The 15913-nt window shown below is 45.3% G+C and overlaps 1 protein-coding gene across 8 annotated transcripts in view; it reads left to right on the forward strand.

Moving 5' to 3' along the window:
* The window catches only part of ndst1b (N-deacetylase/N-sulfotransferase (heparan glucosaminyl) 1b), a 292956-nt gene that overhangs the window by 210448 nt on the left and 66595 nt on the right, over window positions 1-15913 (forward strand). For all 8 annotated transcript variants that reach the window (XR_015759698.1, XM_043703098.2, XM_043703100.2 and 5 more), the window contains 2 exons: window positions 3041-3195; window positions 13881-14066. Coding sequence is in view for 7 of the 8 variants with exons in the window: in XM_043703098.2 (XP_043559033.1) it covers window positions 3041-3195; window positions 13881-14066 (341 nt within the window). In the remaining variant the exon portion in view is untranslated. The remainder of the gene's footprint in view (window positions 1-3040; window positions 3196-13880; window positions 14067-15913) is intronic.

Consider the following 15913-nt stretch of genomic DNA (forward strand, 5'->3'; position numbering starts at 1 on the left):
CTCAGACAATACCAGCAGTGCAGAAAATTCATAAGAATGGTTTCAGGGATGGAGAAGTTCAGTTATAAGAGAGACTGCGAAAGTTGTGAATCCTATCTTTGGAGAAGAGGTATTCAAAATCAGTACATTGAGTATAATAGTTGGGTTGGCATGTTGTGGCCAAACAGGACTGGTTAGGCCCCTTTTGGAATATTGTGTTCAATTCTGGTCTCCCTGCTATTAGAAAGATGTTGTTAAACTTGAAAGGCTCAGAAAAAAATTACAAGGATGTTGCCAGGGTTGGAGGGTTTGAGGAATAGGAAGTGGCTGAATAGGCTGGGGCTGTTTTCTCTGGAGTGTCAGAGGCTGAGGAGTGACCTTATGGAGGTTTATAAAATCATGAGGGGCGTGGGTAGGGTGGATAGTCAAGGTCTTTTCTGTCGGGTAGGGGAGTCCAAAATTAGAGGGGATAGGTTTAATGTGAGAAGGTAAAAATTTAAAAGGGGCCTAAGGCACAACTTTTTCATGCAGAGATTGGTGCATGTATGGAATGAGCTGCCAGAGGAAGTGGTGGAGGCTGGTACAATTACAACATTTAAGAGACACCTGCATGGGTATATGAATAGGAAGGGTTTAGAGGGACATGGGCCAAATGCTGGCAAATGGGACTAGATTAACTTTGGATCTGGTTGGTATGGATGAGTTGGACCTGTGTTTCTGTGCTGTACATCTCTATGACTCTCTGAGGGGTCTGGACAGAATACGTAGGGAGGAACTGTTCCCACTGATTGAAAGATTGGGAACAAGAGAGCACAGATTTAAAATAATCGAGATGAAGATGATCTATTCCATGCAGCAAGTGGTTAGAGTTTGGAATGCACGGCCTGAGAGTATTTTGGAGTTAGATCCATTCAAGGCTTCCAAAACAGAATAGGCTGTATCTGAAAAGTAACAATGTACTAGGTCATGGAGAGACGTTAGGAGAATGGCACAGGTGTATTGCTCACTTGGAGCACCAGAACAAACACGATGGGCTGACTGGCCTCCTTCTGCACTGTAGCAATCACGTGATTCTGTAAAAATACTCCTTACAGCCCACCTTTCACCAGGCTCTTGGATGCATGTTCTGATGGTTTCTCCGTGAATGCAGCTGGAAGAGAGAGGTTTTGCTGAGGCTTTTCATATTAGACTCATCAGGATAAACACAAGAATGCTAAGTGGTCGCTCCAATTTGAATGAATGAATGAATTGAATTCGCTCTATTGTCACATGTACTCAGATGAAAAGTGAAAAGTTTATAAGTTGACACTTCCACCACCATACGGACTACCTCGGTACAATCCTTAGTTACAGAGTAGAGAAATGAAGAAGAAACATTACACTACAGCGATACACTGTATGACCATAGGTCAGAACAACAGGAAACAAAGTCAGAAAGACAAACATCACAGTCTGTCTCCAAGGGCTCTCTGCATCAGCCCAGCTCTGCACTGAGCTGTTGCTGCCACACTCCAGCTACAAGGGAAAAGGTTACAGATTGGCAAGTCAACTTTCATTGCTCGAATTACCTCGACAGAGGAAGCAATGAGGAAGCCTGACATTTGGCCTGATACCGCTAATGCTGTACCTTTATGTACATAGAAACGTAGAGAGAATAGGAGCGGGAGGAGGCCCTTTGGCCCTTCGAGCCTGCTCTGCCATTCAATACGGTCATGGCTGATTGTCCAACCCAGTCCCACTTTCTCCCCCATACTCTTTGATCCCTGAGAACGAGAACAGACTCCTTCCTGAAAACATTCAGCACTTTGGCCTCAACCACTTTCTGTTCCAGAGAATCCTCCAGGCTCCCCACTCTTTGGGTGAAGACATTTCTCCCCACGGGAGCCTGAAGGATTGCTCGGGGAGTACACCTACAGTGTCTTCTTCTACAGCCCCAATGGTATGTAAACTGTGTGTAATCGGTGAGCAGATAGAGGTTGGGGTGCGCAGGGAAGCTGCTTAAAGCCAGTGGCCCACAGCCACGGTTCTGATTCTGACTCACACACACATTGCTGTTTTGAATTATTATTTTACAGTCTTCTCTGTTTGTGTTAATTACTTTTATTTCCTGAAGCATTTTAGTTGCTAAGTGTAAATGGGCATTGAGCCTAGAAACCAAGATATGCATTTCTGTAGCACCCTTTCATGGCTGTGGGACAACCCAAAGCACTCCACAGCCAATGAGGTATATTTGGATTATACTGACTATTGCAGTGTGTGGAAAAACACAGCAGTATCCCACAAGGAACATGAGGTAGGACACCAGCTGACCTGTGACGTTGGTTGGGGGACAGGTCATGGCTGTGGTGCTTTTGAGCTTCGTGTGTGTGTGTGTGTGTGTGTGTGTGTGTATGTGTGTGTGTGTGTGTGTGTGTGTGTGTGTGTGTGTGTGTGTGTGTGTGTGTGTGTGTGTGTGTGTGTGTGTGTGTGTGTGTGTGTGTGTGTGTGTGTGTGTGTGTGTGTGAGAGAGAGAGATCATGTGGGGACAGTCGCTCAGTGGTTAGCACTGCTGCCTCTCAGAGCCAGGGACCTGGGTTTGGTTCCAGCCTCAGGCGACTGTCTGTGTGGGGTTTGCAGATTCTCCCTGTGTCTGTGCGGGTTTCCTCCCACAGTCCAATAAGATGTGCAGGTTAGGTGAATGGGCCATGCTAAATTGCCCATAGTGTTCAGTGATGTGTAGGTAAGTTGCTTTAGTCAGGGGTAAATGTAGGATAATAGGGGACGGGAATGAGTTTGGGTGGGTTATTCTTCAGAGGGTCGCTGTGGACTTGTTGGGCCAAAGGGCCTGTTTCGACACTGTATGGATGCTATAGATTCTAAGTGCAAAATGATAAACATGTGTCTATTCTCAACAAGATTTACATTTGATGCAACCAACCAATCAGTGCCATAGCGTGGTGTTTTGGTTTGCAGTGCTGAGATGCTTTACTATATTAAAGGTGCTAGATCAATGAACATTGTTGTTGTTGTACGTAGTAACCTTTCAGCTGTGCTGGTTTATGATCAATTCCTTGTCTTTCAGGGACCGATGAGGAAGACCAAGGGGACAGTCTTCTCCTGGCCAATGTGGACGAGTTCTGGTGGTTCCCTCACATGTGGAGTCACATGCAACCCCATCTCTTCCACAACCAGTCAGTGCTGGCTGAGCAAATGCTCCTCAACAAGCAGTTTGCGCTGGTGAGTTGGAGCATGTCCCGCTTATAACTTCTTTACTGGCCCCCAAACGTGTAATCCATAAAATTTGCCAGATGAGACCAGAAAGATCAGCCAAGCAGAAAAACCCAACTTGTTCCCAAACTGCACCCAGTGGTTTCGTACACAGTTGAAAATGTTTTGTCCCTGAAATGCTCTAGATACAAAGGGTTAGCGGGCAGGTTCGCTACCTCCCAAAGGTCTCCTGAAGACCCAGGAAAAATCAATCAAGGTGTCAACAAATCAAAGAGAATTGGCCTATCTCAGAAGAATGGACAGACCATGAGATTCACGCAGAGGGTGGTAAATATGGAATCAGTTGCCAGAGGATGTGGTGGAGGCTGGTACAATTACAATGTTTAAAAGGCATCTGGATGGATATATAAATAGGAAGGGTTTAGAGGGATATGGGCTAAGTGCTGGAAATGGGCCTAGATTAGGTTGGGATATCTGGTCGGCATGACGAGTTGGACCCAAGAGTCTGTTTCTGTGCTGTATGTCTCTATGACTCTGGCTCGGAGCAGAATTAAGCCATTCTGCCCATCAGGTCTGCTCCATCATTCAATCTATGTTTCTCAATTGGTGAGGTGCCTCTCCACCAGTCACTGATTGGTCCTGTCTCACATCTGATGCACAAACATTGAAACCCAGTCACAGAAAATGCAAGAGAGAAGTGCCCATGATTGGGGGAGCAGTGAGAAGCTTTGGTTTCAGTGTCAGAGACTGCTGAAGACTGAAGAAAGTGTTGGGTGGCTTGGGGAGGATGGCGATGTCTGTAAAAAAGCAGCCTGTCCAATGGGGAATGGGGACCAAAGGCTTGTGGGAATGCCACTTTGCAAAGGGCAGCACGGTGACTCAGTGGTTAGCACTGCTGCCTCACAGCACCGGGGGCCCAGGATCGATTCCCACCTTGGGCGACTGTCTGTGTGGAGTTTGCACATTCTCTCCATGTCTGCGTGGGTTTCCTCCGGGTGCTCCGGTTTCTTCCCACAGCCCAAAGATGTGCAGGTCAGGTGAATTGGCCATGCTAAATTGCTCGTAGTGTTAGGTGCATTAGTCAGGGGTAACTATAGGGTAGGGGAATGGGTCTGGGTGGGTTACTCTTTGGAGGGTCGGTATGGCCTTGTTGGGCTGAAGGTCCTGTTTTCATACTGTAGGGTATCTAAAGGGGAAATGGAGCTCCAAACTGGGGAGAGGGTCTGTAAAGAGGGTGCGGGCAGTCTTAAATCTTTCAATTAACTTGCAGTGGATACTATTGTCATTAACATTGCAACATTGGTTTAATGGTGTAGAGTTGTATTTCAGGAATATGTTATCACATTTCAAAGCGTCTCAATACTGTGAATTGCTTGAGATGCAGTGACTTTGGTAGAGACAAGTATGCAACTGTTTAGTTGTGATCTCGCCAGTCTGCAGAAAACATGTTTAGCGTGATGTATGGGTGTGCCAGTTATTTCGCAAAAACGAACTTCTGCTAAATTCTGCCTGATGTAGGTAAAGAGGGTAGATAGAGTAAATGCAGGAAGGATGTTTCCATAGATGGTGAGTCCACAATGGGGGTCATAGTCTAAGGTTACCGGATAGGACGGAGATGGAGGAGACATGTCTTCACCCAAACACTTGTGAGCCTGTGGAAATCCCTGCCGTAGAAAGCAATTATTGAATGTTTTAAGAAGGAGATACAGTTTTCAGGGCTCAAGGAATCAAAGGATGTGGGGAAACTGGTTATTGAGTTGGATGATCAGCCATGATCATATTGAATGGTGAAGCAGGTTCAAAGGGCCGAATGGTCTACTCCTGTTCCAGTTTTCTACATTTCTATGTTGTCTTGTGGTGTCTAGGAAATGAATGCTTTCCCTTTGTGTCAATAGTGATGATTAATGGGAATATTGTTGAATTCTTCTAATTCTGCTTCTGAGTGGTGAGTCCAAATACCCCTTGCATCAACACAAACACAGAAGGTATTGTTGCCATGTGTGCACCTTGCCTAATGAAAGAGTTAGGAAGAGCTTCCATTTGTCCATACAGAACTTCTACACTCTCCTCTCGTTCAGTATAAATGATAGGTTTCCCCTCTATTGACATGCTCACAAATTGTCCTGATGATTGTATGACAAGGAGTTTTGACAAGCTGTGTCTTTTTTTCAGCGATACCCCCAAGTTAGCAAGAATGGAAATCAAAAACATACCTCTTGAAAGAAAAACATGTTACTTTGACCCTGTTGTAATGTGCATTTTGAAAACTCTTTCATTAAGAGACATTTCAATTTTACTCATTTGGATGGCTGACAACTCCCAGAATTTTCTTTGGAAACTGTGTCTTATCCTTATTACTGTTCCCAACACCATCTTATCCTCAATACTGTTCCCAACACCATCTTATCCTCAATACTGTTCCCAAAACCATCTTATCCTCATTACTGTTCCCAACACCATCTTATCCTCAATACTGTTCCCAACACCGTCTTATCCTCATTACTGTTCCCAACACCATCTTATCCTCAATACTGTTCCCAACACCGTCTTATCCTCATTACTGTTCCCAACACCATCTGTGTACTGGTTTTGTATCTGAGTGACAAAAAGTCAGGAATAATTGAAGAACAACTCCTGAGTTTACACACTACTGGTTTGATTTTGGAGTCCTAAAGTTCCTATCAAATATATTTACTCTCAAAAGATGTTGGACTGGATTTTATACTGAACGTTGTGCTCCCCACACCCAGAGTAAAGGTTGGGTCAAGTCCACCTCAGCTTAGATTTAGTTTTGCTGAAATTTTTCAGGAATTAGTTTGAGGCAGGACTTCAGTCTGTCTCCCATCTCGGAGAGCTGTCAACCAACCAAAGACTGGTGCCTCTGCATACCAGCAGCGCCACCAAGAGCATTGGTCATTGCTGGTACTGCAGCTACATGAAAGATGTGGCGTTCAGTGATGGACCCAAACCTCATGTGCACCCAAGATCTCGCTAAGGCCTGGCTGACAGGTTCCCATACGGAGGGAATTCCATTATTGTGAGCCAATGACAGTGGGGATATATTTCCAAGTTAGGATGGTGAGTGGCTTGGAGGGAAACTTGCAAGGGGTGGTGTTCCCATGTATCTGCTTCCATGTGGATGGAAGTGGCCGTGAACTTGGCACAAGGTCTGGGTGCCCTCATACACTGGTCACTGACATGAAGTGTGTGGGTGGCATAGTTGATGAAGAAGACAAGTGGTATGTTGACCCTTAAAGTGAGACGGTGTGAGTACAGGAGCAGAGGTATCTTGCTGCAGCTGTACAGGGGCAGTGGTGAGACCACTCCTTGAGTATTGTGCGCAGTTTTGGTCTCCTTATCTAAGGAAGCATGTTCTCAGTATGGATGGAGTCTAAGGTTTACCAGAAGGATTTCTAGGATGGCAGGACTGATGTATGAAGAGAGACTGGATCAGTTAGGACCATATTCACTGGAGTTTAGAAGAATTAGGGGTCCTCAGAGAAGCTTTTAAGATGTTAACAAAACTAGATTACAACAGGGTAAATGCAGGAAAGATGTTCTTGATGACTGGGGAACCCAGAAGTGGAGGTCATAGGATATGGGGTAGGTCATTTAGGATGGAGGTGAGGAAAAATGTTTTCACCCAGAGACCCTGTGGAATTCTCTGTCACTGAAAGTGTCCAAAACATTTAATGTTTTCAAGAGGTAGTTAGATATAATTCTTAGGGCTAAAAGGGATCAACGTGGGAACAGGGAATTATGAGTTGGATTATCAGGGATGATCATATTGAATGGCAGAACAGGAATGAGGGGCCGAATGGCCTACCCCATTCCTATTTTCTATGTTTCTCTGCAATCAAGGTCAAAAATGCCATTTGTGGCTTGCTGTGGTGCTGTCAGCTACCATTTAGTGCAGCACAGATCACAAGAGTGCAAGGATTGAATCAATACGTTCCCACTGTTGTCTGTTCCTATGAAACCTCAGTTCATTAAATCTGTCTGTCACCGCTTCCACTAACTGTGCAAATTGCAGTATTTGTATGACAGTGACCGTGCCATTAATTCTTACACTCAGTGCTTTCTTTCTCTTTTGTCATTACACATAGCTCCTGATCTCTGTACAGCAGCTGCTAAAGGTGATTGCTGAGAGTTTACCACTGTGTTCTTTAGAATGGCAGGAACTGATATTATAATTAATGGATATATAGATATTGCATGGTTCTGTAAGCAGCCACTGCCTGGGGTATAACTGTATCAGACAAAACTGAACTGTAGCTCCTTGGAGGTTCATTGTCTTCTCTCTTCTCCCTCCCCAACCTGACACCAATATTCTATCTTCCTCACTGCTGCAAATATAACAAGAGTTTTTTATAAAGAGCTGAGAGCTCATTAACAGGTCTAGGTTGTCTGTAGAGATCTGTCATCACACCAGAGGTGAGAAAATAGCAGGTGATCAAACTGCAGCTCTTGCAGAAGTGGTGCCAAATTCTCTCTCTGCTGTGTGCAATGATGTTAATCAAGGCAGAATCCTTCTCATTGTGGGGTATAAGTCCACAGTGGCCCAAGGCCTAGTCATATATCCTTCTGTTTACTTGTAAAAGGAGAGGGACTTTTAAATTAAAAACATGCCGAGGGGTAGAGATTAAGCCTTCATGCGGCAGTCTCACGGATATAAAATGGAAGCATCAAGGCCTAGATCTGAGGATGCGTATCCAGAAGGACCCTGGTTAAGATGTCCAGGTTGGATTGGGCCTGTTGTTTTAGGTGTTCCCAGCAGCATTAGAAACATAGAAAATAGTGGCAGGAGTAGGTCATTCAGCCCTTCAAGTCAGTTCTACCATAAAATATGATCATGGTTGATCATCCAATTCAGTACAATGTTCCCACTTTCTCTTTAACCTTAAGAACCAGACCCAACTCCTTCTTGGAAACATTAACTGTTTTGGCCTCAAATACGTTCTGTGGCAGAGAATTCCACAGGCTCCTGACCCTCTGGGTGAAGACATTTCTCCTCATCTCACTAAGTAAGACCATAAGATGTGAGAGCAGAAATTAGACCATTCAGCCCATTGAGTCTGCTCAGCCTTCGAATCATGGCTGATTAGTTTTTCAACGCCATTTTCATGCTTTATTCCCTTGGCAATCAAGAACTTATCTATCTCAGTCTTATATATATTCAATGACCTGACCTCCACAGCCTTATGTGACTGAATTCCATAGATTCACCACTCTCTGGCTAAAAGGGGTTTCTCCTTATCTTCGTGTTATGTTCCCATTACCGTTGGGTCCTTGTCTCTCCTGCCAATGGAAACATTTTCCCAATGTCCACACTGTCCAGGCAGTTTTAATCAGATCCCCCCTTCATCCTTCGAAACTCCAATGAGTGTACTTTCCTTTATTGGTCAAAGCATTGAGTATAGGAATTGGGAGGTCATGTTGTGGCTGTACAGGACATTGGTTAGGCCACTTTTGAAATATTGTGTGCAGTTCTGGTCTCCCTCTAGTTGGAAGGATGTTGTGAAACTTGAAATGGTTCAGAAAAGATTTACAAGGATGTTGCCAGGGTTGGAAGGTTTGAGCGACAGGGAGAGGCTGAATAGGCCTCTCCATCATTTCTAAATGGTTCTGATGAAGGGTCACTGGATGCGCAATGTTAACTCTGCTTTCAGTCCACTGATGCTGCCAGACCTGCTGTGTTTCTCCAGCAATTTCTGGTTTTGTTTCTGATCTCCACATCCACAGTTCTTTGCTTTATTCATTTACGCCTGGACCTGCCCTTACGGCATGGCGCTGTTTCTGAAGCTGCGAGGCTGTCATAAAATGTGAAACCATCTGGATAACACTCCCGGGAGGAAAGAAGGATGGTTTGGATGTTATAGCAATGCTGGGTTTGTTGGCTTTGCATGCAGACAGATGACCAGAAGGACTTGTATTCCCCCCTTCCCATGTCTCGGCTCGGTCTTTACGAGGAGTTGAGGGACATGATTTCATCCCGTACTGTCTCGAACAATCTGACTGCGTTCCTGCTCAATCGTTTAGCAACGTTTCACACTGGGTTCAACTAGAAATGCTTGTTTCATACGGCCACCTTACCTACATTCCCTCTTAAGCTGAAAGGATGCATGGTGCACACAGAAAGCACAACTGGAAAACATACCCCACACTAGCAACGTTCCCTTTAAGATGTATGGGCAAGCACTCACAGGACAATCTTAACAGGTGAAACTAGATGGCTGTATGCCGGATGCAGTGACTAGAGGAGGAACTTGTGGTGCAATGCTGGTGTCCCTACTTTTTCCTGTTTGCTCATGGGACATGGATGTCACTGGCTGGGTCAGCATTTATTGTTCGTCCCCAGTTGCCTTTGAGGAGGTGAGCTGCCTTCTTGAACTACTGAAGTCCATGTGCTGTAGGTAGACCCACAATGTCCTTAGGGAGGGAGTTCCAAGATTTTGACCCAACAACAGTGAAGGAACGGCGATGTATTTCCAAGTCAGGATGGTGAGTGGCTTGGAGGGGAACTTGCAGGTGCTGGTGTTCCCATCCATCTGCTGCCCTTGTCCTTTTAGATGGAAGTGGTTGTGGGTTTCAAAGGTGCTGTCTGATTGATCTTTGGAGAATTTCTGCAGTGAGTCTCTTAGGTAGTACACACTGCTGCCACTGAGCATCAGTGCTGGAGAAAGTGGATGTTTATGGATGTGGTACCAGACAGCAGACTGCTTTGTCCTGGACGGTGTGAAGCTTCTTGAGTGTTGTTTGGCGTTGCACTCCTCCAGGCATGTGCGGAGTATTCCATCGCACTCCTGACTTGTGCCTTGTGGTTGGTGGACAGGTTCTGGGCAGTCAGGATGTGAGATATTCACTACAGTATTCCTAGGATGTAACCTGCTCTTGTAGCCACTGTGTTTATATGGTGAATTCAGTTGAGTTTCTGGTTAATGGTAATCCCAAGAATGTGCATAGTAGGGGATTCAGTGGTGGTAACACCATTGAAAATCAAGAGGCAGTGGTTAGATTGTCTTTTATTGGCCTGGCATTTGTGTGGAGTGAATGTTACTTGCCACTTGTCAACCCAAGCCTGGATATTGTCCAGATCTTGGTGCATTTGAACCTGGACTGCTTTAATATCTGAGGAGCTGCGAGTGGTTCAGAACATTGTACAATCATCAGCGAACATCCCCAGTTCTGATCTTATGTTCGAGGGAAGGTCATTGATGAAGCAGCTGAAGATGGTTGGGTCAAGGACACTACCCTGAGTAACTCCTGTGGATATGTCCTGGAGCTGAGATGACTGACCTCCAATAACCACAATGATCATCTTATGTGTCAGGTATGACTCCAACCAGCAGAGAGTTTGTCCCCCAATACCCATTGATTCCAGTTTTGCTAGGACACACTTTGGCACACTCAGCCAAGTGCCATGATGTGGAGGTGCCAGTGTTGGACCAGGGTGGACACGGTCAGAAGTTACATGACACCAGGTTATAGTCCAACAGGTCTATTCGAAATCACAAGCTTTTGGAGCACTGCCCCTTCATCAGGTGAAGTGTCACCTGTGGCCTTGATGTCAAGGGCTGTCACTCCCATTTCAATTCTGAGCTTGGAGGCCAAGGTTCAAGTATCATACCATGTCTGAATGGGTTGATTTGGAAAAAGAAAATTTAGTTGTTTAGTAAAGCGCCTGTTTGGTTATCAGGAGTTCTTGAGTTCAAATGCCCTGGTGCCCTTTACCAGTTTTGTTAGAGATCAAGAAAAACTGCGGATGCTGGAATCCAAAGTAGACGAGCAGAAGTTTGGAAGAACACAGCAAGCCAGGCACCATCAGGAGGTGGAGACGTCAACGTTTCAGGTGTAACCCTTCTTCAGGACCAGTTTTGTGGCACAGTGGGACGTATCCAAGGTCAGTACTGGGGCAACAGCCCTATATTCTGCAGAAGAACTCGCAAACATCTGACCTGGAGTTAGAAATTGTGGATGTTGTGACACACAGCGCTGGCATTTTGGTGAGCTCGGCTCTCGGCTGGAATTCCTGGGGAATTTTCCGTTGAAGATTGACTTGTGCTCATTCACTTCATGACGGAAATGAAGCAGGTTGGAGTGAGTTCATATCGAGGCAGAATACTGCAGATGCCGAAATAAAGAGACAAAATACTGGAAATTCTTTCAGGCAGGATCTGTGAATGAAAACAGAGTTATGGCCCTCATCAGGCTGGGATGGATAAATCACTTCAGTTTCCTCTTGTGCTTCATTCTAGGGCCTTACAAAGTTGTCAGACTGTATTTTGTGTGTTGGATATCCATTAACAAATCCACTGTGTCCCAGTGTAGAAGAAATCTGTCTGAGTAGTACTCTAATCTTTACACTGAGGCTCATTATAACCAAAACATATTGGAGAACCGATAGCATCTATATTTGGTTTGTTCAGTCGTTGTCACTATAGCCTTAACTGGGCCCTTGCTTCTTCTCTGCTTTTATCAATCCCTTTTGGGGTGGCACAGTGGCTCAGTGGTTAACACTGCAGCTTCACAGTGCCAGGGCTCCAGGTTCGGTTCCAGCCTCGGGTGACTGACTGTGTGGAGTTCACACATTCTCCAGGTGCTCTGGCTTCCTCCCACAGTCTAAAGATGTGCAGGTTAGGGAGAATTGGGCATCTTGTTCAGGCATGTGTTGGTTAGGTGCATTAGTCAGGGGTAAACTTCGGGTAGGGGAATGGGTCTGGGTGGGCTACTCTTCAAAGGGTCGGTGTGGACTTGTTGGGCCAAATGGCTGATTTCCACATTGTAGGGATTCTGTGACTAGGTGGGTTTAGCCATGGAAAATACAGGGTAGGGGATGGGTCTGCATGGGATGCTCTTCAGAAGGTCAGTGTGGACTCAATGGGCTGAATGGCCTGCTTCCACACTGTAGGGATTCTATGATTTTTCAGTCTATGTCTATTTTTCTCCTTTCACTTCACTTTTCATCATCAGTTTCTCCTTCCGTTGTCGACGAGACCAGTCTGCTTGGTCTTCCTTTCCAATGGGCGAAAGTGAGGATTGCACATGCTGGAGATTAGAGATAGAGAATATTGTGCTGGAAAAGCACAGCAGATCAGGCAGCATCCGAGGAGCAGGAGAATCGACGTTTCGGGCAAAAGCCCTTCATCCTCATTCCTGATGAAGGGCTCTTGCCTGAACCGTCGATTCTCCTGCTCCTCGGATGCTGCCTGACTTTTCTTTCCAATGTCCCATTCTTGACCAACACTCTCCCCCTGACTGTACCTTACAATAAGTGAACATCTACTCTGTATCTAACTTGACAGCTTGTCTTGCTGCCTGACTGCTTGGTTCAGAATATTGTCCACCGAGCCCACGTTTCAAGAACTATCATCCTTTCTCTCACGTTCTTTCTTCACCATCCAACACTCACTTTGTGGAGAACCCACTCCAGAATAGTGGCTCTATGAGACTGCATTAATGACACGCTGAGTCTCAGTAACAGAATATTCAAGGCAGCTTGCTTAAAGCATTGTCTGCATTCCATCAGTGGGTCAGGAACTTGGTAAAGCAAAGCCAGAGGAGGGGTCAGCACTAAAACATTAAATTAGAAAGGATAAGATAAACCTGGACATAATACTTCAGCTTAATCAAATCCTAACAGGGTGGGGACATGCCACTCATCCCAACTAGCCCACACCAGCTGTCCAAAGAGTATCCCATCCAGGTTCACCTCCCTACCCTATCCCTGCAACCTCCACAGCTAATCTGCCCAACCTACATATCCCCGGACACTGTGGGTAATTTCCCATGACATCCTAACCTACGTATCTTTGGATTGTGGGAGGAAACCAGAGCACCCAGAGGGAGCCCACACAGTCTCGGGGAGAACGTGCAAACTCCATGCAGACAGTCACCTGAGGCTGGAATTGAACATGGGTCCTGGCGCTGTGAGGCAGCAGAGCTAACCACCGTGCCACCCTGCTTATATTGTGGACAAAAGACCAAACACTCTTAAAATATGCAGAAGGTAGTGTGAACCCTAACTTTTTCTTATTTTCAAGATAAATATTGCATTCCAAATGCAACTTGATGGTCAGACTACTGGATTTAAAGCAAACATGCTTTATTCATCCATCAAAATTTAAATACAACAAAAGAAAAAAAATTGGAATAACAACAGAAAATACACACAGTAACTATCACTAATTAACTGCTCCAATATAGTAACATCCCATAAACACTCCCTTGGCAAAGGGCAAATTCAGAAAACAGATTGTCTCATATGCAACTCCTGTAGCAGGAAGAGAACCCCCAACTTTTGGGTTGTAAGTGAGAAAGAAAAAAAACAAACTTGCACTTCCTCAAGACCCAAACAGCAACTACTGAAAGCTGAAGATCCTGGTTCTGTGGGAGCTTGACCCCACCCTCTCAGGCTGCTTCTATTGTTCCAAATTCTAAAAAGATTCCAAGGCCTCTCAAGCTGTTTACTCTAATGGCTCTGGTAGATTACTCATTCACCTCTGCCTCAAAACCTGTCCTCAGAACAGAATCCAGGACAAAGCACACCTCTTAATGCCACAGTAACATCACACTTAGAGTATACCATTATCAGATTCCTGGCAGCATCTGTTCAGGGTTAAGGAGACATTCAAGGAAAAAGCCTTGTTTATTCAGCTGTCCAATGACAAACCAGGTGTTCTGTTTCTCTCTTGCAGGAGCATGGTATTCCCACTGACATGGGCTACGCAGTGGCACCTCACCATTCTGGAGTTTACCCCGTTCACATCCAGCTCTATGAAGCCTGGAAGCAGGTCTGGGGGATGAAAGTAACAAGTACAGAGGAATACCCGCACTTGAAACCAGCTCGATTCCGGCGAGGGTTCAGACACAATGGCATCATGGTGAGAGCTTTAATACCATGTCCCAGCTCTCCTCTCGTCACCATATAGAGAAGCCTCTGAAGTTTAGATTTTAATTCCCTGCACACCAGACGCACCTAGAATAGACAGGGCAAGAGTACTGACTCCTGCATTAATTTGAAAGCAGCAAGGGCAGCAACCTTTGGACTACAGGGTCCTCTTATCGGAAGATGGGATTTGAACCTGTGGTTTGGGTTTGGGAGCAGTGACAGTCCTTCAGAAGCTCAGAAGCAGGGGCCAAGGACAGAGGTCTGTTCAAGTCAGTGTCTTGTACACCAACAAACAGGATATGGACTGGACACTGGTTAGGGGACATGGTGCTATGGTCATTCATGGTAGAATCTAATTCAAGTAGTTAACATAGAAACATAGTAAATAGAAGTAGGAGCAGGACCATTTGACTCTTTAAGCCTGCTATTTCATTCACTATGATCATGGCTGATCATCTAACTCAATAGCTTGTTCCTACCTTGCCCCCATATACAGTCATATAGCATGGAAACAGACCCTTCGGTCCAACCAGTCCATAATCCCAAACTAAACTAGTCCCACCTGCCTGCACTTGGCCCATATCCCTCCAAATATTTCTTATACATGAATTTATCCAAATGTCTTTTAAACTTTGTAACTGTATCCACATCCACCACTTCCTCTGGCAGGTCATTCTACCCACAAACTACTGTCTGAGTGAAAAAACATTCTCCTCGTGTCTTCTTTAAATCTTTCTCTTCTCACCTTAAAAATAAGCTGTCTAGTCTTGAAATCCCCCACCTAGGGAAAAGACACCAGCCATTCCCCTTATCTGTATTTCTCATGATTTTATAATTCTCTATAAGGTCACCCCTTGACCTCCTACACTCCAGTGAAAAAAGTCCCAACCTATCCAACCTCTCCTCATAAATCAAACCTTCCATTCCTGGCAACACCCTGCTTAATCTCTTCTGAACCTTCTCTAGCCTAATAAAATCCTTCCTATAACATACCCTTTGACCCCTTTAGCTGCAACTTCTCCTTGAAATGATACAATATTCTGGCCCTGACTACTGTCTGCAGTAGTGAAATCTACAGGCTCCTCACTCTCTGGATTTAAAAGCTCATCTCAATAGTGGTGACCATGACACTGCCATTGAATTTTGTAAAACCCTCCTGGTTCCTTCTGGGAAAGATATCTGCCATCGTCCGACCTACACGTAACTCCAGACCCACAGCAATGAGGGTGACTCTTAACTGCCCCCTGAAATAGCCCTATGAGTCCTAAGTTCAAGGAGAAACAGAGATGGGCAAGAGATGTTTGTGATGCACACAACCCACTAAAGAATTTTAGTAAGCGCCTTGTCCAAGGAGCTAATCTGTGAGTGTGGACTTGTCAGAAGCTGCACACTGCCACCCAGTAGGTGTTAAGAAATGGAGGGCTCAGGTCTGGGATCAGCCTGACTGCCTGGGTAGTGTCTGACTGGGCAGGCCATTCATCTAACAATGCATCATGATACTCCCAATGCATTATCCTGTGGCACTGACAGCTTCTTATAATGAGCTTGTTAGTGCGACGCTGACTGTTCCAGCCTCCGTGAGACCTCCGGTTCTTTTCTTATTGAACAGAGGAAGCCCACTTTGAAGTTCTGTGTTTCATTTTTACCAGGAACTCTCAAGGGATTCCTGTCAGCTCATTCCCTGGAGCAACTGTGGGCCTGTCACTGACAAACGTAGCAATATGATGTTGCAGCTCACTGTCTTATAAGTTGATCTGAGCCACTGAGCCAGCGTCTTGAGAAATGTTGACAGTGCTGTCAGCAGGAGATGGTGAAATCTTTGCGACTGACATTGTTTCG

The sequence above is a fragment of the Chiloscyllium plagiosum genome, unplaced genomic scaffold (assembly GCF_037043375.1).
Source record: "Chiloscyllium plagiosum isolate Xiang-an unplaced genomic scaffold, Cpla_swu_hap1 HiC_scaffold_16, whole genome shotgun sequence".
Taxonomy (NCBI): Eukaryota; Metazoa; Chordata; class Chondrichthyes; order Orectolobiformes; family Hemiscylliidae; genus Chiloscyllium; species Chiloscyllium plagiosum.